Source organism: Misgurnus anguillicaudatus, chromosome 24 (assembly GCF_027580225.2).
Source record: "Misgurnus anguillicaudatus chromosome 24, ASM2758022v2, whole genome shotgun sequence".
Lineage (NCBI taxonomy): Eukaryota > Metazoa > Chordata > Actinopteri > Cypriniformes > Cobitidae > Misgurnus > Misgurnus anguillicaudatus.
In genome coordinates, this window is record NC_073360.2 from 42,814,370 (window position 1) to 42,839,100 (window position 24,731).

The following is a 24,731-nucleotide window of genomic DNA, read 5'->3' on the forward strand; positions in this document are numbered from 1 at the left end:
ACTCACAATTCATGCACACCTTTGTCGCTATTGACGACGTGACGACATCGCGTTATAGCCTTTAGGCAATCGCTAAACAAACAAACAAACGAACTAGCGTTGCGTAATGAATATTAATGAGCGGAATGCCTACCGGCGCAGGTAGAGGGAGGAGGAGCTCCCGTGACGTCACGGGTGGATCCGACTCAAAAACACACGTTGAGGAAATACAAGCGATCAGATTTGAGTCAGAAATCTTTCATCATGTCCTTCGATCTGAACGCAGGTAAGTTAATGATTCAGTGTTTTAATCGGTTGATTTTTGACTGGAATGTTTGTTTGACTTTGAGTTTCTCTGCAGCTGCTGGAGGAGATGAGGTGAAGAAGGCTGAAGCCAACGAGGTGCAGGGGATATTTGGGTTTGGAAAAAAGGATAAAGACAAAGACAAAAGCAAAGATAAGAGTGAGAATATTTATTTTATAATTAATCATAATGATAAATCAGAAAGAAAGAAATAAACACTGCAATAACAAGAGACAATGGTAGATATATTATACTTCTATTATGTCATATAGCTAAGTTGGGACATGTTGGCATGAATACAGAAATAATGTGAGAGTTATTTATAATCTTATTAGCTTGTCAGACCTCAATGGTCAATAGAAGGAGGGGTTTTATATAATTATGAAGCTTATGTATTTTTTTAGTTAAATATATTATTTATATCAATATTGTTAGAGTGATTCCAAAGACAAGGAGCATAAAGACAAGGAGCATAAAGGGAAGGAGCATAAAGACAAGGACAAAGGGAAAGACAAACACAAGGAGCACAAAGACAAGGACAAGAAGAAGAAAGATAAAGAGCACAAGAAGAAGAAGAAGGGTGGCCACAGTTCCTCTTCCTCCAGTGATGATGTAATACACACATGCACACACACGTTAATATTTCGATGTCATTAGTGCATCAGAAAGAGAGTTTGTGTTACATTTATTAGCACTAATCACATGTAAGATGCTAAATAATGGACTGCAGGTAGAAACCATAGTCACCTGGGTTGGGCTCAATAAAAACAACATGATAGTGCAGGCCGATCTTTGGAGGTGTGGTACGGCGTATAACGTGTTTTGGATGAGTTTACATATCACACAAATTCCATACATTTCTGAAACACACCCGAAACAAAATAACTGCACTTAATTTAGATTAACAGATCCAGATCAGTTCTTTATGCAAATCTGCTAAATAATGATTCAGAAAGCTTTGTCAACAGGACAGTAACCTGTTTTGTGAGTATGCAAAGTTTGTTACAGGACAGAAGTCGATGGTCGAGTCTCACCGCTGGTAATGTTGACATGCTGGTTTTCTAAACAGAGAAAGTGGAAAGGCTTATTATTTTGATTTAAAGAGCTGTGTTTTAATAAGCTACAAACGAACATTAGATGACAACGAAGTGTCCTGAACAACCTTGCTGTGTACCACTTTTGCAAAAGACAAAAAAATCAATAGGAATATATTTGGCATAAACCTCCACAGCATATTAAATGTGTATGTACGTGCAAGGTCACTTGGAGAAATGCAAATGTCAGAGTTTTAAAATCAATTGTAAATTTATCACCATCTCAGACTGGTTTTAGTTTTTGCTCTTTCAGCAGTCAACGCGTGAACCGCAGCATTTTGGATGATTTATAGTGAACTAATGTAGAGTATTACAGCAGACAGGTGTGCCAATAATAGATGTGTCTGTCTGTCATTGCCGACAGCAGAAGCAATGACCGAGCTGTATTCAGCATTGGTCTTCAACAGGGGGCCGTGATGGTGTTACTTGGGGTCCTCCAAATATAGTTTGAGTTCTATATATAAAATGCTGTTGACTTCTTGAAAGTTGACATTGTCTTTCACTCTCTTTTGATCTTTTTTGTAGGACTGAAGCAAGACTGAGGACATTTACACAATAAATTATTAATGCTTTGTAATGCAAGTTATATAGTGAACACGATCTCAACATCTTGGTAATGCAGAAAGGATGTAGAAGTTGATTGAACCCTTAAATGAAGCCATGGGATGCACTTCAAAAACCTTCCACAAGATGGCGGTGCTCACACGTGAAAATTTCATTGTCTCAAACTTCTTTGAAGATCCAATGGTAGATCATTATTTTCTGTAAAACCTGCTTCCTGCTTTAATAAACACGACTCCTTAAATCTAATGGATCCATTATGTTTTCTTTAAAGTTTAGTTTAACTAGCTGATCAGTTAACTGTTGATCAGTTGAGGTTTAATATGTAAATATAGCTTAGCCTACCTTTGATTGATTTCTTCAAAGACTTACTGTCTGCATGCAGAATTGACCTAAGTTTGTGCTTGCTTAACTTTTTGCAATCAAATCAAGTCCCATGCATTATATTTTGTTGTATATATCACATTATAAAAATAATACGGATTGTATTCAGTTGTTGACTTTCAGCGTAGCATCTCGAATTTCTGGCACAAGACCGCTGGGCTCAGTTTCTGTTCAGAAGTTTGTTGAGGTTAAAAATCGTTCATTTGGAAACACATAACCGCTGTGACAGCATGACACAGCACAGTTTGTCTTCTCTTTTGTCATGCAAAGCATAAAAAATGTAACAGAAAGCAAACATGTGTCCCACAACACGTAAAGTCTATAGTCAGCATGACTGAGCATTATCTCATTGCTTAATGTCACTTATATTTGCAGTAAGTTTGGTGAAGCTATGCACCCTCTGACATAAAGAAATTATGAAGCTCCAGATTGTCAATATCATTCATGCTGACTAGATGCCTGCAAATATAAAAATTAAATATTATGAAAATGTGACTCTTTCTATATTTAAGTGCTGTAATTGGGTCCCCAGTGATTTTATCAACCTAGAAAATGGGAACTATAGTAACTTAAATCATTAAATCATTCTCTGCAAGCATGTGAAAATTTTTTTTTGTTGAAATTTGGCTACCCTTGTGATGTCAGAAGGGGATTTTATTATAATAGTGCCGATTAAGTGGCTGTATTATCCAAACACGGCACTGCCATTATAGTGCAGAGAGAGAGAAATTGAGAGCACAATTGAGTTTCAATTCCAACAAACCGCCATTATGGTGATCAGTGTTTGTTTTATCAACTCATTGCATTTAAAGGACACACCCAAAACGGCACATTTTTGCTCACACCTACAAAGTGGCAATTTTAACACGTTATAATAAATTATCGATGGGGTATTTGAACTACAACTTCACATACGTACTCTGTGGACACCAAAGATTTATTTTACATCTTTAAAAAGCTGTGAATTGCTACCTTACATAAAGATGGCACTTCCATAATACACAAATGATATCAGATTGTTTTGTATACCATAGTACTGAATATGTCTTTATTTGTGTCATGTGCTGTTTACATTTAAGATAATATATCTTTAAAAAAATAAATAGATTATTTGTTTTACTTTATGTACAAGTAATTTTTGGTTTTGAATGCAGTTATAGTGCAGACAGAAACACACAAACATATAGGGTCGGTTTCCCGGACAGGGCTTATAGTCCTTTTTTTAACATATATCAGTGACATTGATTTGTGTCAAGATGTACACATGTAACGTTAGTTTTATTGGTAAGGTAACAACTTCTTAAATAAGGCCTAGTCCTGGATTAACCTAAACCATGTCCACGAAACCACCACATAATGTAAAAAAGTTGATTGGAGATCTCACAATCCCACAGTACAAATACATCTGATGGCAACAGAAGTTTAATATTTGTGTGAGGAGTTTGAATTAAAGTGCACGCCTTAGCAAAGAAGATTCAAAAACGGTGGACTCGACACTATCCTCATCTGACACAGTGCTTTTCTGCTTCATTTTGGAGGTTTCAACAGAGATCTGTCTTATTTGAGGACAATTCGTATGGTTTTTAAGTTAATGTTTGTGAACCGCATTGATAATTCATCTAAACAACAGACCTAAGTGAACGGACCGGTCGTTGCCCAGAGGCGAATTAAAGTGAAATCTCTCTCTGTCCGTCAGACTGTAACACATCCTTTTCTCTCATTCTGTGCCAAACGCCCGCAGGAAAAATGCAAAGAGCCATGTTGCGCTTCTTTCCGGCCACACCCTGTCAATCTTCAGCATGCATATTTCATCAAACGGAGTACTGAACATGCTGAAAGTTTAATCAGGAGAAAAAGTGAAGTCTGATCAGAAATCTGAACATCAGCAGAAAACTCGAAAGCTGTGTGTGTGTGTGTGTGTGTGTGTGTGTGTGTGTGCGTGCGTGTGTCATTTAAGTCAACAAACTGGTTTATTGATCCATTTATTTATCATTCTGACCACTTTAAATTAAAACTAAATCATAGCGCAGTGTGTAATGGCTGTTTGATATTAAAGTCAATCAATATAACTGTCTACAGAGATTTGTGTGTGTTTCATTATAGTTTTGGGACATAGTAGGCCCTGAGATTACCAGATACTCGATAGGATGGGCAAACCTATAATGAGATGAGGCACACCAAAACATCTCCAGGTCAAGTTTTAGGAAATCAAAAGAGAAACACTTCTGTAAAAAAGTGCAGGACCAGATCACTAAAATGTTTTCATGATCTTAAAAATCAAAGTGTAGGGATGTCTGAAACTGTTTTTGTATACATACGTAAATGTAATTGTGGACTGAGAGGTCCATGAATAAAGCACCCCAGACTAGATGTACCACGCAAACACATTGTATTATACAAATACACAAAATAACATTGTTTTTTAGCAATGAAATAGGTGCTCTTTAAAAAACATTAAAAAAATTGAACACTGGCACTGTATGGCACACACACAGTTTATAAAATGCACCACTTATAAAATGAACTTGTAACGCTTCTACATTTCTAATGATGTAGTCTGGGTTTGATTTTTTCATTGACATTCTAAGATTACAGTTTTTTACGATTGCTTACACACTAAAATTATAAATAACACGGGGTTAGTGAAACCTGACACTGAAGAAGCAAAACCTCAGCCCAGATCGGCACAACTACAAGCACATTCTCAGACACACACTTTTTGCAAGCCAATACACACAGTGTTTTATAAACCCCACTAAATACACACATCTAACCTGATGTCACCAAGACACTGCTTTCCAAAATATCACACAGCACCATCTATGAACCAATTGATCAAACACATATGAAGGGATGATGCTTACAGTAAGCTTCTGTACAGATAGTTGTAATTTGTCAACATTCACATACTTTACTCCAATATCAATGAAATAAAATTAAATCCAGACCATATCATTAGAAAAGTAGAAGCATTACAAGTGTTTAAGATTAAGCACTGCAGTGTGTACGTGCTTCAAACAAAATCTGATTGTATGAATGTGTGTACCATACAGTGCCAAATTGGGGTTTAAAATTTTTTTTTAAATAAAGTTTTAAATAAAGTGTTTTGATTTGCAGATGTGTTCTGCTTGTGTGTGTGGATGTGTGAATTGTGTGTAGTGTTTTCACAAAATAAGACTTGATCTCAAAATCATGCTTAAGCAATTGTAAAAAAAATAAAACTCTTAAGTACGTGAACATGTTGACCAATCACAACACCAGTCCAGTACATTGCATGTTTATTTCTCTACACATGGTAAAAATTGGTCAATACATCCCAAAGGTTGCACTTTGCACAGAACATAAACTAAATATGATATAGAATTTAAACAAAAACATTTGTGGAGACAAAAAGAAAAATGTGGAAAAATATAAATAGAGAATGAGTAAGTGTTTATAAACGTTAGTGTGTGTTAAACATAGGCTACCTATTCATCTCAATCCTGCGCGCACCTGACGCGCGGTCACACCGGGCGCGGCGCCGCCGTGCGTGCGTGCGTGCGTGCGCGCTGCCTCCTTTAAGCCAGAGGAGGGCACAGTTACCTCGCGCTTCGGATGGCGTCAGCGGTCTCCAGGCAACAGGCCAGCCTTCAGTCAGTCAGACGGTGAGATTTGTCAATCACGGCGGCGCGCGGCGGTCACGGCCCTCTCACGGATCCGGTGCGCGTTTCTCCGCTTCAGTGTGACAGAGATGTGAACACGGCGCGGATAACGGTTGGATGTGTGCTGAAGAACAGACCCGGACCCTCCGGTACAGAGAGAACACCGGACGCATTCACGGCGGTTCCGCGCGCGGACGCGACGCGCCTCAAGTTCTCCGAGGGAATTTTACGCGGACAGAGAAGACGCGTTTACGCCAATTTCATTCGACTTTTTAACGTGTTTTGCTTGGCGTGAAATGCTATTTCAAGGTTTGATATGCTTTAGACTCATGAATTCCGTTTTAACGGACTGTTATTTCCCGACAAATAAACTGTGGAGAAATTTTGATTGACTTTGAACACAACGACACGGCGCTTTTACCTCAGAAAAATGCTGAAATTTCACAATTCTGATCTGTGGATTGCTTGGCTGCTCTTCTTATGTGTGGACGGTAGGTTTTCGTTTACATTATTTGAAACCAAAGTGATTTGCTGTCAAAAGAAAAGTATATATCCAAGTATCGCCTTTTGTATTGAGATGAAAGTTGTGTCCACTTTGTGTGCGCGCATTCGTACAATACAGTACTGTTTTATTTGTCCTAAAACTGATTTAAACGGTTTTACTGGTTCACATACACGCGTAACGGTTTGGGTTGCTTGGATATATTTTGGCACAGCTGTTGTGTGCTGTGTGTATGGTCTGAACAGCACAAAGCTTTATGTTGTGAAGTTGTGAGTGTGTCACGGATAGGACGCAGATACACGGATGTGCCAGACAGCGCAGATCTGAGAGCTGTAATCCAACCAGATTATGAAGAGCACAGCTCCACGTGACTGACGCACGCACACACACTTTCCTTGCGCATCCTCTTTGGAGTTTAGGTGACACCAGTGTGTGCATATGTTGGCGACCTACTGGAGTTATAATTCATGTCAGCAAGTTTTGGATTACCTATCAGTACAACAAAAGTTTAAAATTTGGCATGCATGAATAGTCAAATTTCCCTTAAACACACCCCACCCCTACTGTTCTGCCCTTGTTATTTATTGTTCATTATGACAGTGGCCGTAAAGGTTTCTGATGTAATTGCAGTGCAGTGTCTTTGTTGACCTTATTGATTTTGTTTTATTGCCCTTCCGATTGGTTTTATAATCAGAAAGGCAGAGCCTGTCAATAATGTACCAACATGAGTGATTATTGGTGATTATAAGAGTGATTATTATTATGACTGATCATTAGAAATCTTTTAGTCTTTCCTGTTCTCTCTCTATATGTTCATCTATTTAGACATCTCTCATACATACATGCATGTGTGTGATAGCATTTGCTGGTACATCTCTGTAAATCCTTTACAGAACAAATATCACCCGTTGTCATCTCTAGTGCACGCTCCATTTACAGAGCACTTCTGGGTGCTTACATGCACTTGTAGCGTATCACGAGAGCTTGTGTTCCCGTGTGTCCGCTGTTATGGATCTTGTTGTAAGAAAGTCTTTGGATGCTGTCTGAACAGAGTTTGCTGCACTTAATGCTTAGCTGTCAATGTCAGTTTGGAGATGTGTCCGGCGCACAAGGGGATCGCCGGATCTGTGGTCATTAATTTTACATTTTCTGCCATTAGGAAAAGGCCAGGCATGTATAAAAGGGCCATGGAGGGGCACCTTGAGGGCATGTGAGGAAAAATGGCCATGCCAGCCTGAGCTTGAAAACGAAAAGTAGACGAGTCACAGAGGACGTCTATTGAAATCAAACTAGGATGAATGATTTGTTATTTTAAAGGAGAGCGAGCGAGGTTCTGTGTTTTGTGGATATTTTTCTGCCTGAGGGTTCATGAGTCACACCAGCGAACAAATCAATACTTCCAATTAAACCTCACATGAAACCACACTAAACGCAACTTTGAATTGTAGATATGTAGAAATTACGATTGTAAAATTTTACATTAGCATGACTATTCACCAAGCAATATTTACTTACATAGTGAATAAACAGCTTTTCGTTGCAAACTGAAATCATTTTAAACTACTCACTTGGTCACAATGGTCAATGTACCAATTGTGAATATATACCTTGATTTGTATTTCTTTATGTAATTTTTTGTGGCACCAAGCAAATGCCACAAATGTCCATACATTAACAAAATCATGTGATGCATTTAGCCGTATGAAAGTGAGGGTCAGGATTAGTATTATGATGATGCCAATATGTGGCTTTTTCCACTTATTTTCTTTTTCCTGCTGAAAGCGGAGCAGCTGGAATGTGCACAGGACAGATGGAGGTTTCCACCTCGATTATCTTCAGCTAAAAATATCCGCTCAAAAATTAAACGACCATTGGGACTGCTGAAAAGTGCCTTAGAGAGAGAGACAGACGTGATAGAACTGGGTTCAGAGAAGTGGAATGAATAAATGATTTGAGACTTTTGAGAAAGATGGAGAATCACCTTCAAAAGACATGAGGTCAGCGGAGGAACGCAGTTCAGATACTTCACAGCACATCTCACGAGAGCCCTGCTCCAAAACTCCTCATCCCCGGCCAATCAAAAATAAATAGAGCGGGCCCAATCCTGATCTTTGCGGGCCACTGTACCGTAGAGTTTGTCTCATCTATGATCAAACACACTTGCCTGGTACACACGAGTACCATGACTGTAGGTGTTTTTGATCACATTGGTGTTGAAACCTGCTGTGCAGTGGTTATCCAATATCTAAAAGCTAAATCAAATCACAGCTAGAGTGAATTTCCTTTTGAATTGAGTTTTAATATAAAACATCTTACTTTAAAGAACAATTTAACTTTAAATGAATTCTCTTTAGAGTTGCACTATGGAGAAGTTCTTCTTCATCTCTGAAAAGCAAAACTTTAGCGTTATTTTTTTAAAGGCGACAAAAAAACTTTTGTGAAATGACGCCGTTTCCATTAACCGATGTTATGCGACTAAAACGATATTTTGTTGTTTTGTGATCAGTCATTTCAAAAATCATGGTGATGGCTAGGGCTGGACGATATGGGGGTATATTCCGTTACCGTAAAATAAAATGTCAGACGTAACAGGTTTTTCTATTCGCTATTTCAATTTATGCAATGTCTTTTGAAGTTGAATGATCTTTTAGCAAGTTGAGAAGATCAGAGATCAACTCTCTGTGCTGTTCAAAATAGAGGTCTTCACGGGTCCCAAGGTCCCACCAGAGTGGGTTTGGGTCTGAAAGTGCACCCCGGGTGCGGGTAAAAGTGATTCGGGTCATTTCGGGTCGAGTGCATTTCTTTGGACCAGAGAAAACCTCTAGTTAAAAGGACTCTAGAGATTGTTTCTTTGAATCGCCCTCTCTCTCTCTCTTTCTCTCTCTCTCTCTCTCTCTCTCAACTGTTAACTTTTTTTGTCCCTCTTTCCTTAAGCATTGGTATGCAAAACACTGTGTCACGGCCTTTAATAATCTCTACTAACTCATAATCTCTACACACATTAGATTGAAAGGAAGCAGACAGGATTTGTTCTTAAGACAAACGTCGCTAAATTTGTTTGTGACATCTGTCCGTGGCATCGCTCATCTTGTGGAATTCAAAAAAATTTTACACTGCTGTAATCCAGAGGATTACACTCGCTTGAAGATTCAAGCTTCACTGTACGGTATATAAACATTCAGAACACTGAACATGTGAAATATCTATTAAAGAAGAACAAAGCTGTTGTGAGTATTTTGAGCTTCATATATTTGTTATAAGGGGGTGAAAATATATAAACAAGTGTCGTCTCAAATGCACCCTTAAAGATCAAACACACAGAGAAGTTGGTGAGATGTCTTGAGTGTTATAAAGGGATGGGTGTGAGTACAGATGATATAGATCAAAATGTAATACTATTGTCTGTACTCTAATGTGCGTCGCTCCACAGTCTTGTAATTCATAACCAAACCCACTGTCATTTTGCATGTGTTCAGAGAAACATACCTTTATAATGTAATACTTATACTTAAGCGTTAATCAGTATATATAATGTGCACTACTGATGCATCGAAAGAAAAATTCTGAGCCGAAACCAAAAATTTTGGATGCACTTGGCCGAAAATCAAAAATGAAAATGACTTTTTAAAAACATTTTACAACAGTTTTTGTATAATTGTATAAATATTAGACTTTTTAATTTAATTGATTTTATGAATCTGAGTTGGAAAAACTACAATCCAATAAAATAATAAATTTTTGAAAGCAACACACCAAAACTGGACAAAAATAAACAATACTAAATATTTTACATTTAGTTTCATTTAGTGCAACAGAATCAAATTTAACAGATTCCTAATGTAAATAATGTACATTTCTTGACTAATTTTATATGCAAACAGTAGTAAAGTAATGCAGCAACTAAATTAAATTATGATATGATAACGGCTGCAAGATATTTTTTTTGTCAATTATTTCTTCTGCTTCTTTTTGCCGCCGAAAATTTCACTGCATCACTAATATAGTGCAGTGCAATATATCTCGAAACATACGAAATATCAGAAATGTGTATTGCAGGATGCAAAGGTTTGCAATGCCAATAACTAAATGTTTTTATAACTTTAATGTTGTGTATAGTCAAAGTTTAGGTCAGAGAGACTGTAATACAAATTTTAGTGTCTGTGAGCTCATGTGCGTTTTGACGTGGAAGATGATCTATAATCAGAATGTAAAACATGTATGCTAGCTATTTAATTTTTAGTTTAAAGCATATTATAGTTTAAAGGAACAGTATGTAAGAAATGTATATCAATTAATCATAAAATGGCCCGGATATGTCACTAGACATTAAAAAAAGCATTTTCATTTCAAATACTTATAACACTGACACCAGTGGTATGTCCAGGATATTGTCATTTAAAAAGTAGAGTTGCAGCCCTCAACTGATGTTTATGTTGTCATTTTGCGTATTGGCCACCAGTTGTGTGATTGCAGTATCAGATTTAGCCACAAGTTTTGTGATTGCAATACCAGTTTTAGCCACAATCCTACATACTGTTCCTTCAAATAAACATTATTGTATTGTATATCGAATATTGCATTATCACATATCACATTATTTTTAAGTATCGCACAGCCCTAATTAATAATGTGTACAGTATGTTAATTTTGTAAGCATGAAATTCCCCAATATTGCGTTAGCATACAAGCAAAATGTAAAATACATTATCTCGTAATGCAATGTCCTCAGATCTTACCTTTACATTGTTACAATTTATCTTATTATCAGAACAACTGGCATTTTGAAAGTTAAGACATTTGAAATCGAATTATTTCAATACTAGCAGTATATGCAAGTATTCAGTTTTGACCTTATTTTCTCATTCTCTGTGCTTGCAAACATCATTAATGCCCAATTGTATCTGTGTTTGTTGTTAAATGTGGAATATTGCCTCTGTGTGGGAACAACAGATTTTTTATTTAAAGGTTCGCAGTAAAACAGATCTCTTTGTGTAGCATACAAGTCTTAACGCTTGCACATGATATTCATAATGGGGTCATTATATCAGTGTTGTTCATATATAAAAAATAATGTGCGTGACTCTCTGCATGATCAATCTGCTGTGATTGCCGAAGAAAAGGTTTTGTTTATTTAACCTTAAATCATCTAGCAGATGTGTTTGAGAATACGTTCGCCTGCAGGACTGTTTGCTTACAGACATGTTTAATGTGAGATCTTGTTAGTAATAGGTGAAGCGAGGTCATCTTCCTGTAATGATGCTGCGTTCAATTCCTCCTACAAAGTTCTTTCATACAAACTTAGAGATCTTAAAGGGGACATACAGTACAGTATCATGAAAATCTGACTTTTTCCATGTTTAAGTGCTTTAATTGGGTCCCCAGTGCTTGTATTAACCTCGAAAATGCGAAAAAGATCAACCCAGTAACTTAGTTTGGTAAATCATTCCCTGCAAGCATGCAAAAAATAGCTAATTGAAATTTGGCTCCCTTTGTGATGTCATAAGGGGATAATACCGCCCCTTAATCTGCACTATTGAACCACGGCACTGCCATTTAGTGCAGAGATCAGCTCATTTGCATTTTGAAGGACACACCTAAAAACAACACATTTTTGCTCACATCTACAAAGTGGCAATTTTAACACGTTATAATAAATTTGCTGTATGTTTTTTTTTTTGAGCTAGAACTTCACATACGTTATCTGGGGACACCAAGGATTAAAAAAAGTCCCCTTTAAATTTAATGTGTGTTTTTGGTAAGAAATATGCATTGGCAATTTTATTTTAAACTGATGCTTTATATGTTTTATTATTTCCGTAAAACACAGAGAATGATGGGAAATGTAAATATGTCACAAAGTCGCTCGTAAGCTTTAAAAACAAAAAGCGCGTTCGATTGAACGTCATGTTTCAGATGTGGTCTGTAAGTTTTATAAGAACAGCACATAAACTTGAGCAAAGGAGCAAATTATTTCTGTCCATGATGTTTGGCCGTATTACCCTGCTGGAAAAACCTGCATAGACCAGCATAATTCCTATGCTGGGTTTTGCTGGTCCATGCTGGTTTAGATGGTGGTCACCAGCAAACCAGTACCAAAACATATCAACATATGCTGGTCTTGCTAGTATGCTGTTTTTTTCCAGTAGGGTATTTACACCTGCTGTCTCTCTATCATGAGGAATCAATATGTGACCACAGAGAGCACTTGCTGTGGGCGGTTAACACATAAAATACTGTGTTACGATCCGATCGATAGCCGTTATTGATTTAAACAGATCATTAGTGCAGGTGGACGTGCGTCTCTTCATTTGTATTGGTGTGGTTTTAGGGCAGATTGTTCATTTTTCTTGGTTCAACCTGAGGAACTTGCTCAGATGCTTGTCTTCCATTGCCTATTTTTTCTTACCAGTATCAATAATATTCTTTTAATTATTTATATAAAAATGTGGTCAGAATAGCTTGGCTCATTTACTTTTGGGGTTTCATATTGTAGACAAGAGCTATAAAATAAATGTGCAAACGATAGTGGTAGATCGATATATAGACTGATTTTTGTCAGTTTGACATTATAAACGAGCATTATAGCAACACAAAAGGTCATAGGTTCGAACCCAGAGAAAACACATACTGATTAAAAAATGCATACCTGCACTTTATTAAAGCATCTGTCAAATGCATTAATGTAAATGTCAATGCTTTCTAGATATATGGGTCAAAACATTATTAAGATCTCTGATATTGATACCTTTGTCTAAAACTGTGCTCAGGTTTGCAATGTTGAGATCAAAGAAACAAAAGCATAAGTTGTTTTTCATATACTGTCACTGTGCTGTCTGTGAAAAACAATTGCGAAATTAAATAGATATTATTTTTCTTTCCCAATGGCCTTTTAGGGTGGAGTCTGATTTTTGTGCTGCGTTCACACGAGCCGCAGTAGAGGCGTCAAGCGCGACTGATTTCAATGTTAAGTCAATGTAAAGATGCGTTTATGGAGGTCTCGCGGCACGAATGATGCGTTTAGCCCAATAGACGCGAATACACCCCATTTACGCGTCTAGTTTGCACGAATTACGCTAATTGAGCGTTGGCACTGGAAACGCGCGAGTTGAAAAATCTGCCGCATTAACAAATCAGGAGCTTGCCGTAGTAGTGACGTGATTACAGGAAGCCACGAAAATGGCCACGTGAATGTCTCGAATGACTAGAATTTCATGTGCGGCTTTCACACACGAATGAAGCGAGAAAACTAAAAAAAAAACTCAATTTATGAATAGCGCGTTTTTGAGTTTATGAATAGCGTGTTTTTACTGCCTATACTGCATTTGGTGTGAATTCAGCATTACAGCATCAAAGGGACAGATTCATACCTCTCTCTCCACCATAATGTAAATCTTGATCAGCAGAAGATCATCTGTCCCGTCAGATCTGTCGTTCCGTTTTTCAATCTGTTGATTCTGACACAGACGCTCATTTAGAGGGAGGCGAGGGGGCAGACTGGGTGGCTCATTTCTGACTGAAGATGTATCTGAGTTTTACTGTGATCCTACCACAATATCTCAAAAAAGCATAATAGAGAAGAAATTCTCTCTGAAAGGAAGAATAGCATGATATTCTATCACATATAATTTGGGCTGGACAATAATTCAATATCAATATATTTCGGGGTATATATATATTTTTTCAATAACGGTAATATAGTTTCTAAACACATTTCCAATATTTTGATATACATTATAGCGTCTCGTGGCCCAGTGGCCATGGTTACGTTACGTCTTAAAATGCATGTTAACCGCGGGCCAAGGCACTTCTTTCTTTGAAAGCGCGCTCCCGTGGCATCTTTCGTAGCTAAGCAATCATAAGCCATGCTCTCCGGGACTGCAAGCAAAATTGAATCCCTGATCGGATTTAAATCGCTCATCTGTATATCGCGTCAGTCATGTCATTGTCACCGTGCGATCAATAAATCTTTTCGGGACTTGGTTGGGAGTGTTTGCCCAGAGAGAAGCTGTCACTTAGTAGTACAAGAAATCCATTAGTTTGAGACCCCTGCAGTACAGCATTTATCACTGACTGATGTTCAGGTGCACCTTAGTAATATTAAGTGAGATGTTTATTTGAAAGTAAGTATGAAGGCTAAATACAAATTAAATTGAACATCAATTTATTCATACCATTATATTGTTTTATAGGAAGAGGGTTCGTAGACTTGGCAAATTCATTTGTTCGGAAGTTTGTAGGTACAGACATTCATTGTGGGCATTCTTGTTTGCAGTTTGTCCAACAGGTTTTTTAACATTCATGAGTAGGGATGCACCGATATGGAAATTTTGGCCGATACCGATAACCGATAACTCTTTATATTTGGGGGCCGATAACCGATATATATATAGGCCGATAAATATTCATATTATTTTCACAATGAAAAACTCCCAGACCGTGGACATCTTGTCTTTGCGCTAGCCTAGCATACTCTTCTTAAGCCCGCAACACTTGTCATCTTCGTGATATGTCACAGAAAGCACCAATCAAAACTCCACATGGCCAGCAATGAGCAAGTGAAGTTGTTCAACAAACCAAAATAATCCATCATTTATCGGCTTTCATTTATCTGCCTAATTTTGCTATCAGACCGATAACCGATAATATTAAAAATAAGCAGTTATCGGCCGATAACGATATGTCGGCCGATATATCGTGCATCCCTATTCATGAGTGATTCTCACGAAATCCAGTGTCCATTCTCATGAAATCCGTGTCCAGCATCAGAATTAAAAAAAACTTGACGCCAATTTTTTTTGCACATAAGATTAAGGTCTGAGCTTACTATCACCATTATTTTTAGAGGATTTAAAAATATTTTCTATATAATTATTTACATTTTTTAGATTATCATTATCAAATATTATCATTACTGCAACATGATATTACATTAACATACATATGCATTTACAAACTCATGTTTCGGTAATGAGAACTAAACAGTTGTCTAGGTACTATGACAAACAAAATTTCAACTTTTATCTGGAGAGAAAAAATAAGAACTGCTTAAATGGTAGCCATCTTGAGTGTCGCAGTCAATTATGTCCCTTACAACTCATTTTTTTGAAAATGTTAGTTCCTTGAGGGCTTAAACAATAATTGAAAATTGTTGCGGAGGATGAGAAAATTGGTCTTGGACACATTTATATTCCTTATTATTGTCTCTACATTTACCAATGATCACCAAATACCACATGTTTCTTTACTGTAAATGTTTATAGTAAAACTTGCACTGAAGCTAGATTTTTTATTATAAGTATTTACATGTCAAAGAACCCAAATCCAGTCATGGACACTTTGCGGTAATGAAAATGTTCCCCTTAAATGTGGAAAAAACAACAAAATTGGTTTGTATGATGTCATTTGAAATCATAAGCAAAATAGTACATGAAGAGATGTTTGTATGCTTCTTATTTTGATACATTTACTTTTTATCAAAATGTTTCATCACACTTCATAAGTCTAATTTCACGAGAATCACTCTCATATATATTCAGATGTATATCGTATCGGACGAAATTTTGAATTATGTTGGCAATAGAAATGTTGGCCGTTTCATCCCGCCCTACTAATAATGTTCAGGTTTTACTTTTTTTAATTTAATTTACCGTAAAAATGACGAGCAGTAAAAGATGTTCGTTCCAAACAACCGCAGCTGTGACTTTTAAAGGAGCAAAATCTTGTTTGACATTATATGAGCCTTTAAAGCTAAAAAAAGAGCGATATCGTGTTTCTCTTTTGAAGTGTGAGACGTGCTGACAGAATCTGTGAATTAAACTTTCTTGCACATTGATGCTGAGATGTCTGTCAAACCGAGATGACAGAAACAGCACAGGAAATAACACACTTTCTCAAGAAATAGCTTGTATGTGCGCGCGTGTGTGTGTGCATGCATTTTTGTGTGTGTTGTGTTCCTGAAGTCATTTGTTGTCATGTTGGCATGTACTATTTTACCATCATTTTCTTTGCCTCGCACATTAACATACAGAGTAACCTCACGAGGGCCATTTGTAACATAATTCCCAATACTGATTTGACGTTCAGCACCACAACTGAAGCAAAATTGACCAGATGATTACAGATCAGTAAGAAGATAATGAAAGAACTAATGACACACCCACAGCAGATATCAGATATTAGTGTTGCTGATCTCTACATGACCATTAGTGTGATCCTACACAGAAATGCTTTTTAAGTAGTTCAGACTATTGGAGAGGCTTTGGTGAATATGTGTGTGTAATAAGTCTACTTTATCAAACAGTAAAGTGCTCCTCTGTGTATTTGAGCTAAATCTATTGCTAAAACAGGCTCATATGAGCAGATTAGTAGTCAGTGATTTATAGATTATAGATCATTTATGGATTTGATGTATCATTTAGGCTGAATGAGGCTTTAACGTTTATCTACCGAGCTTTATCTTCCATGTCTTTACATGATCTATGACCACTTATTATAGTCTCTCTCTTTCTCTCTCACTCTCACTCGCTCGTTCGCTCTCTCTGTATGTACACTCACCTAAAGGATTATTATTAATATGAATCCTGATCTTTAGGAGAAAACTAACATTTCCTCTTTTTCTCTTTCATTCATCCATCATCCCAGACAGCAGAAGACTCCGGGCCGGATCCGCACCGGATCCACGCCAAAGTCGGCAGCTCCGGTCGTCTGCTGTCTGGGTGTGTTTATACTTAAAGGAATAGTCTACTCATTTTCAATATTAAACTATGTTATTACCTTAACTAAGAATTGTTAATACATCCCTCTATCATCTGTGTGCGTGCACGTAAGCGCTGGAGCGCGCTGCAATGCTTCGATAGCATTTAGCTTAGCCCCATTCATTCAATGGTACCATTTAGAGATAAAGTTAGAAGTGACCAAACACATCAACGTTTTTCCTATTTAAGACGAGTAGTCCGCTCCCCTTCTCCCTCTCATAATGGGAGAGGGAGGGTGTTACTGCGCCGAGTCGAAGTACTCCCAAAAGTGCTATTACGCCATAAAATATAGTTCCTCTTTTAAATCCGCTAAGAAAAGCGCTACGTTTTATTTTGTACCACCAAACTTGCTCGTATAACTACTCGTCTTAAATAGGAAAAACGTTGATGTGTTTGGTCACTTCTAACTTTATCTCTAAATGGTACCATTGAATGAATGGGGCTAAGCTAAATGCTATCGAAGCGTCGCAGCGCGCTCCAGCGCTTACGTGCATGCACACAGATGATAGAGGGATGTATCAACAATTCTTAGTTAAGGTAATAACATAGTTTAATATTGAAAATGAGTAGACTATTCCTTTAACCAGTATGACACACGCATGCACACAATAATGACTGATTCATCTATATTCTAGATTGTTGTCAGACTGAACTGCATTGACAAACTGTTGTGGTTTCCAGCAGACAGATGTGAAAAATGTTTAAAAGTGTTTCTTACACTAACAGGAAGTACAGGGAACCTCTGAGGACGTGACATCACCATGTTTGTTTGTTTTTCATCCGTTCTCCAGTGACATTTTAGATTTATTGCATTTCTTTCTCTCAAGAACCTGTCCAGCGTCGTCTTCTGAACTCGAGCCCTTTGACTCGTCTTTCTTTCTCTCTGCAGTAAAACCATACAGTGATGGATGTATTTTTGGACTTTCTATTCCCAGCTCAATTCCAGCTAGGAATATATATATAGACAGATTTCTTCTCCTGTATTTCACGCAACTCATTTTTTATTCCCTTGTAATGCGATTTGTGCAGTTTTGTAAGCAAGACGGCGTCTGCTAGAACAGAAATGAGTACGTTAATGACTTTCAGCGGTGTCTGTGGGACACAGAACGACTGATCGTGCATAAATGAGTCGGTTAATGAGCGAGTCTCTTGAACACGGGGCTTAAACAATTAAGTACAGCATCATTGAAAAGCAGACAGAGAACCTGGCGTTCCACAAGCTTTGACTGCAAGACATTACAGCACGTGACCCGAGCGCTAAACCCCACATTACAGAAAGTGCGATAAAAGCTCGACTCTCTTTCAAATGATTACACGACCTCACTGGATGAAAATGAGCCCAATTATAATTAATCCTGATTTAAATACTGCTGCAGGAATTAATTACACATTAGCATAACATTAAGTTCTTAGAGTACAGAGACAAGAGAGCGAGGGCTCTGTTTGGAGATAAGCTAATATTAATATTTCAGCATCACACCAGATATGAATGTCTGGTGCTGCTATGGGAGGTGGAGAAGTTGAAACGATCTTCTCTGTGTTCTTGTGAAAGCAGATGGAGGTGTTTGGCTGAGATGTTGCTTTTAGAGCTTGGAGAATTGGCTTGGAGTCTCAAAAGATAGACATAATAAAAAAAATGTCTTTGCTGTAAGTCTATCATCACTTTTGCTTATATTCATAATTAATGATTTTTTGTATTTTTTTGTATTCACAGTAGACTGTAAATTTGCTAATCTGTGCACTGCCTGAATAACCGTATCCCACAATGCAATGCGCTAAACTTGACCTTTAATTCCCTGTTTGATAAGTTAAAGACACGGTGGGCGATTTTGTCGAGAAACACTTCTGTTATGCTGGTTGAAAATCTCTTTGAGGTTGGTATCTTATGCTTGCTATGGCTAACATCTATGACATTGCCTTTTATACCTTTAAATTTAAATTAATACTTCACTTTCATTCACATAAACGTCACACACCTGTGTATGATAGGTGCGTAGGAGAGCAGGACACGAAAGTCCAAATATCAACAAATGAAAAAAGTGAGGTCCCGCACACTATCCACTTGCAAAAATAAAAGGGTTTATTGCTTTATTGCAATGTTTCGATCTCTTGATCTTCATCAGGCATCAAACATATATTGATATCTATATATGTTTGATGCCTGAAGAAGATCGAGAGATCGAAATGTTGCAATTAAGCAATAAACCCTTATATTTTTGAAAGTGGATAGTGTGCGGGACCTCACTTTTTTCATTTACTTCACTTTCATAAAAGAAATCCTAATAGTTTACTCACCCCCATGTCATCCAAGATGTTTATGTCTTTCTTTCTTCAGTCGAAAATAAAGTTTTTTGAGAAAAATATTTCAGCATTTTGTTTCCATATGGTGGACTTTAGTGGACCTCAACAGTTTACAGTTTCAATGCAGCTTCAAAGGGCTCTAAACCAGGTGTCTCCAACCTTTTTATAAGCAAGGGCTCCCACAATGGATAAAAAAATCTGAATGGCTACTTTTTTGATATAGTCAACCTTAAAACTTTCTTTTTTATTTTATTTTACTTGCTGGTATGTTTTATCATTGTTTAAAATGTTAACATACACAAAAGAAGCCAAGCTAATGTAAAAAATATGTAAAAAATATGTAAAAAAATATGTAAAAAATATGTAAAAAAATATGTAAAAAATATGTAAAAAATATGTAATAAATAAATATTAAAATTAAGGCTAATTTATAAATTAAGGCTAATTAATTAATCAAAAAGTGTGCTTTGACAGTTAACTCACAGACTCAACATTGGAGACCACTGCTCTAAATGATCCCAACTGAGGCATAAGGGTCTTATCATGCAAAAAAGCATGATTTTCGCCAATTTCTTTTTAAAATATGTACTTTTAACCATAACTTGTCTTGCACTAACCGTGTTACGCGTCAGCGCGACCTTACATATTACATAATCACGTTGAAAGGTCACACATTACATGTGTGAAATGCACACTTGCGGACCATTTTAAACAATAAACTGACACAAAGACATTACCTCTTTCACCGCCAGCTTTTTTTTAAAAAGTTGCCAGCCAGCGCTTTTCATGATTTTCACAAAAGTTTAATGCCTTCCAGAAAATTTTCTTCTTCAAATATATAAACATACAATACACCAAATGAAAGAACAGACCCTCTGCTTAAAAAAAAAAAAAAAAACGTTTCAAGTTGCGGAGTGGATAATAGTGGATAATAGCGGTATTGCGGAAAGACGGAAATACTCGCCATTGGCGGGGAAGCGTTTTCTCTTGATTGACGAGATATCTCGTCAATGGCAGGGAAAGAGTTAATTATTATTATTTCACATACAACAACATCAGAACGCTCCTCTTTCTCCACACTTGTAAACACTGGGGTGGTATTTTTTACATACGTCATGTGCGCCCTTTTGACGTGATTACGTAATACATGCTGGAACGACTCATGCAAGATGAAAAGTTGTGGTTTAAAATGACTTATTTTTATTTGTTTGGTGAAAATGACCATCATTTAGCTAAATAAGACCCTTATGCTTCGGTTGGGATCCTCTAGAGTCCTTTGAAGCTGTATTGAAACTGTAAACTGTTGAGGTCCAATAAAGTCCACAACCGTATTTTTCTGACTATAAGCCGCGTTTTTTCCGTCTTATAGTCAGGTGTGCCTTGTAAGTCAATTAATTTTGACATTTATGAGGCAAGAGACATCATTACCGTCTACAGCCGTAAGAGTCCGCTATATGCTGCTCCTGTATTTCAATGAATTCAGTAATGTGGAATTACGAGTATGCAAACTTCACGCTAGTTAGCTTGTTCGGTTAATTTAGACCAGTGTTTCTCAAACTTTTTCAGCCCAAGGACCACTTTATCTTCCAATTTGTTTCTGAGGACCACCTAACAGAATCCCACTTTAACACGCCCCCAATAAACAACAAAATAGGAAGGATAAGCTAAATTTAAGTTTAATATACAACTGTTTCAAGTCAAAAACTAATTTTTTAAACACAAATGCAATGCTATGGATTTTAGGTGCTTTTAGTTGACGCTTGATCCTTCTTTTGACTCCTCTTTGGTTTAGCCACCGATTCATTTTTACGTTATTAAAACAGAATGGCGAGAACTGATATCACAGTTTTGCAAGTGCATTAAAATCTACTTAAATAAGTGACGATTGTATAAACACTTGCCTAGTTTATGTCATCTTTTGGCGGACCACTGGGGGGGACCACACTTTGAGAATTACTGATTTAGACTATTCAACCGTCCAGGTAAGTTCTGTATGCTGTGGTTTATCGTTTAAATAACTGACAATATTACTTTAACGTACAGACATCTATTCAGCCTGCTGTTCTGTCTGCTATTGTGTAGTTGAATAACTCGCCTTTCCAGATTAAATGTCTGTTCACCGGCTAGGATTTCGTGAAATAATATTCTAAATAAACGGCACGTATAGTCCACTGTGACTTTTATATGTTATTTCGTCTTAATGACGCATTTTTGAATGATGCGGCTTATACTCCGATGCGGCTTATAGAAAAATCCTGGAATCTTTCCTTAACATTTTTTTCGATTATACAAAGAAAGACATAAACATCTTGGATGACGTGGGTGAGTTAATTATCGGGATTTTTCTTTTATGAAAGTAGAGTCATCCTTTAAATCTCCACCAGACTGCCAAAACATTTACAAACAATTGTAGACTAATTGATATGCACATCCGTAATGCACATGGACTGTAAATACTCAGCTGATTCATTTTTTAACATACTGTAACCTCGGGATTTCTGTGTTTATTATTTGGTTTTATCACATCACTGATTTGGCCTCAGGTGTGCTTCCATTAACCGAGCATCAGCTGATTTCATCCTGCTGTAAAATGCATCTCGCCAACAGGGTTTGTTTGTTCAGTCTGAAAATGTTTTTAGCTCTCACTTTAAGAGCTCATATGATGTGATTTTATGTTTTCTTTTGTTTTTGGAGTGATGAAAGCTGTTTGTGCATATAGAAGATCTTTAAAGTCACAAAGATTAAAATCTCATACCCAACAAGATCTTATTCTTTCTAAAAATTATTTCTGTTGGCAACGTCATATGACCTCTTGAACTTCAAATGCCTCATTCAATCGTTGTCCTTCACTTACATTGTTTCAAACAATTCGAACAATAATCATCAAATACAACAAGATTGTGGTACAATAACCGTACTGCACTGTAATGTCAAGTAGCTTATTGCTTATACAAAATGGGTAGTGAGAGCTGGCCGCTCTACATGCGTTGGCATTTTTCTCGTACCCTCAACCATGCCAGACATTCTGTTCTAGAGCCGGTTTCCGTGGCGATTGAGGGCCGTCTCCGTGGCGATGGTTGTGCTAGTGAAGGATCTGGAGCCAGACACTGCTTGTGTGCTTTGTTCACTTTATTACCATGTGAATGAATCTCCGCAGCAGAGATTCCCTGAAACAACGAGACCCCTGTTCAAGCGGGTTCACGGACAGGGAGGGGACCTCGGGTAAACATCACTGCTTCCAAACTTTCCGTGATGCTCAGCCCTTCGCCTTTAGGGTCGGTTTAACACACAACAATGGAAATTAATAAACTGTCATTATGTTGATCCAAACCCATGTGATTTTCTTTTCTCTGCTGAAGGCGCAGGATGCTAGAAAGCTTCGGGCATTCTTTGTCAACATCTAACATTATAACGTCTCCATTATTGTGTAGGAGATTCAGTTGAGGTATGATTTATATGCAGTAGTGTTTTCCCCAATGCACATTATTTATACATTTATATGCAGTTTTGCATTATCAAGGGACGTTCAGAGCAGATTTGTTGAAAACAGTCGCACAGATGCAGTTTGGAAAACAGTTTGGTCTGTTTTCATCATATGAGGACAGTCGGCGATTTCCAAAGCTTTTGGTTTCGATTTCAATCAGTCACACAAATACTGCACAAGAGCCGTGTTCACACAAAAGGCCGAGATCAATGACAGACATCAATGATGGTGACGCCGTGGTTTGCTCTGATCCAGCAGGCGTCCGTTCCGACAGAAGACACGAGCTCTCCGAGAGCTTTCGACTGTCTCGGTATTGATTTACAGCCCATCAGAGACACAGCGATAGGACCACAGACAGACGGATTTCACAGGGACCAATTATAAGGTGCAATTGATGGGTTGCCATGAGCCGATTTTTACTAAAGTGTCAAAAACCCCATGTGCCAGAGAGAGAGAGAGAGAGAGAGCGAGAGAGATGCATCCCAGAATTATCTGAGCGCTTTCCAGAAGGATGTCAAACACTTCAGGTTATAAAGTAGTCTACAGGGATTTGTGAATATCCAGGTTATGAATACATCTCAGTCAATACAGGTTGTGTAGGATTGTTGCTCTTGTGAATGAATGCTTTCGGTGGCCGCATAAGCCTCAAAAGCACAATCGGCGTACAGTATACTCATGTAATCCACACAGATTACAGGTATAAATGCTTACGTGTGTGAATTCACTCACCTCTGAGCCCTCTGGAAACAAGAATCAGTTTATCCCACACGGACGATATTGAAAACCTGCTGTGTTTTTGTGTTTGCACACAGTATTCAGGAGAGATGCTCACTTAATACGCAATTACAGTCCAAACTCTGTGTCCAAAACAAACACCCACGGGCCGCAGTCCGTCCGTGGGCACCTGCTCTTGCGGCATTGTGTCACAAAGGTTGTAAAATGTTTTGATGGCAGAATAATAAGCAACAGAAGCAAAGCTCGAGGTTACGACAGAAACAGCCCTCTGTTCAGAGAAGAAACACACAACATCCACTGAATCCTAATGAAGGTCCTGCCTTTCATTTTCACCTCATCTCCATCGCTTTCTGTCTCTAACACCCTTAGACATACAGTACATGAATCAACGGTAATTAAAATGTATGTGCATATAGTTCATGTGTGTCTAAATTAACATCGCACGAACAATTCTGAAAGGTGTTTTGAATGATTAATGATCTTGGTGGATTAATTTAGGTTACGTCTCAGGAGATTAAAAAATCTGTATTCATAAAGTAATACTTTGTAAATTTATTGGTTAGTAGATGTGAAAATGATGTGAGTGACTGAGTGGGTACATTATATACATTATAGTCTTTAATAGGGCCTGATATTAAGATCAAAATAGTAACAATGCTACTATTGGAAATAATTGTTGTTTGGGGAATAAATGAAGCGTGACTGTGAATCAGGTTTTATCTGTTATGCGACTAAAATGTAATTTTGTTGCCTTGCAATAAGTAATTCGCCGTATGAAGTCGAACACGCGCGTCTGCGTATCAAGCCAAATACGCTTGTCGTCATATGAAGTCGAACACGCTTGTCGTCATATGAAGTTGAACACGCTCGACATGAAATCGAACGTGCTCGTTGCCGTATGTGTTCGAATGCCCTCGTCGCCTTAAGGGCTCGTTATAGTCTTGCGTAGGTCCTACGGCGTAGCCGCGACAGCGTAGGTTCCGTGCCCGTTT

The 24,731-nt window shown here is 37.6% G+C and overlaps 2 protein-coding genes across 3 annotated transcripts in view; both read left to right on the forward strand.

Annotated features, from left to right (window-relative positions):
* Positions 1-135: 135 nt before the first annotated feature.
* LOC129438725 (uncharacterized) lies at positions 136-2,187 on the forward strand. The gene is made up of 4 exons (XM_073863535.1): positions 136-265; positions 341-439; positions 717-895; positions 1,903-2,187. Exons 1-4 carry the CDS (start codon positions 244-246, stop codon positions 1,906-1,908), a joined length of 306 nt encoding a protein of 101 aa, XP_073719636.1. The 5' UTR covers positions 136-243; the 3' UTR covers positions 1,909-2,187.
* A 3,689-nt stretch (positions 2,188-5,876) lies between these two features.
* Positions 5,877-24,731, forward strand: part of LOC129438723 (immunoglobulin superfamily member 11) — a 90,453-nt gene continuing 71,598 nt past the window's right edge. Inside the window, exon 1 of one of the 2 annotated variants that reach the window (XM_073863534.1) lies at positions 5,877-6,454. Coding sequence is in view for 1 of the 2 variants with exons in the window: in XM_073863533.1 (XP_073719634.1) it covers positions 6,394-6,454 (61 nt within the window). In the remaining variant the exon portion in view is untranslated. The remainder of the gene's footprint in view (positions 6,455-24,731) is intronic. The other variant, XM_073863533.1, reaches the window with a different exon arrangement.

Excerpts from the sequence above, each read along its gene's own strand:
- LOC129438725 (XM_073863535.1), top strand. The coding sequence starts at position 244 with ATGTCCTTCGATCTGAACGCAG. Across the intron at positions 266-340 it reads GTCCTTCGATCTGAACGCAG|CTGCTGGAGGAGATGAGGTG; the intron begins GTAAGTTAATGA and ends GTTTCTCTGCAG. Across the intron at positions 440-716 it reads CAAAGACAAAAGCAAAGATA|AGAGTGATTCCAAAGACAAG; the intron begins AGAGTGAGAATA and ends ATCAATATTGTT.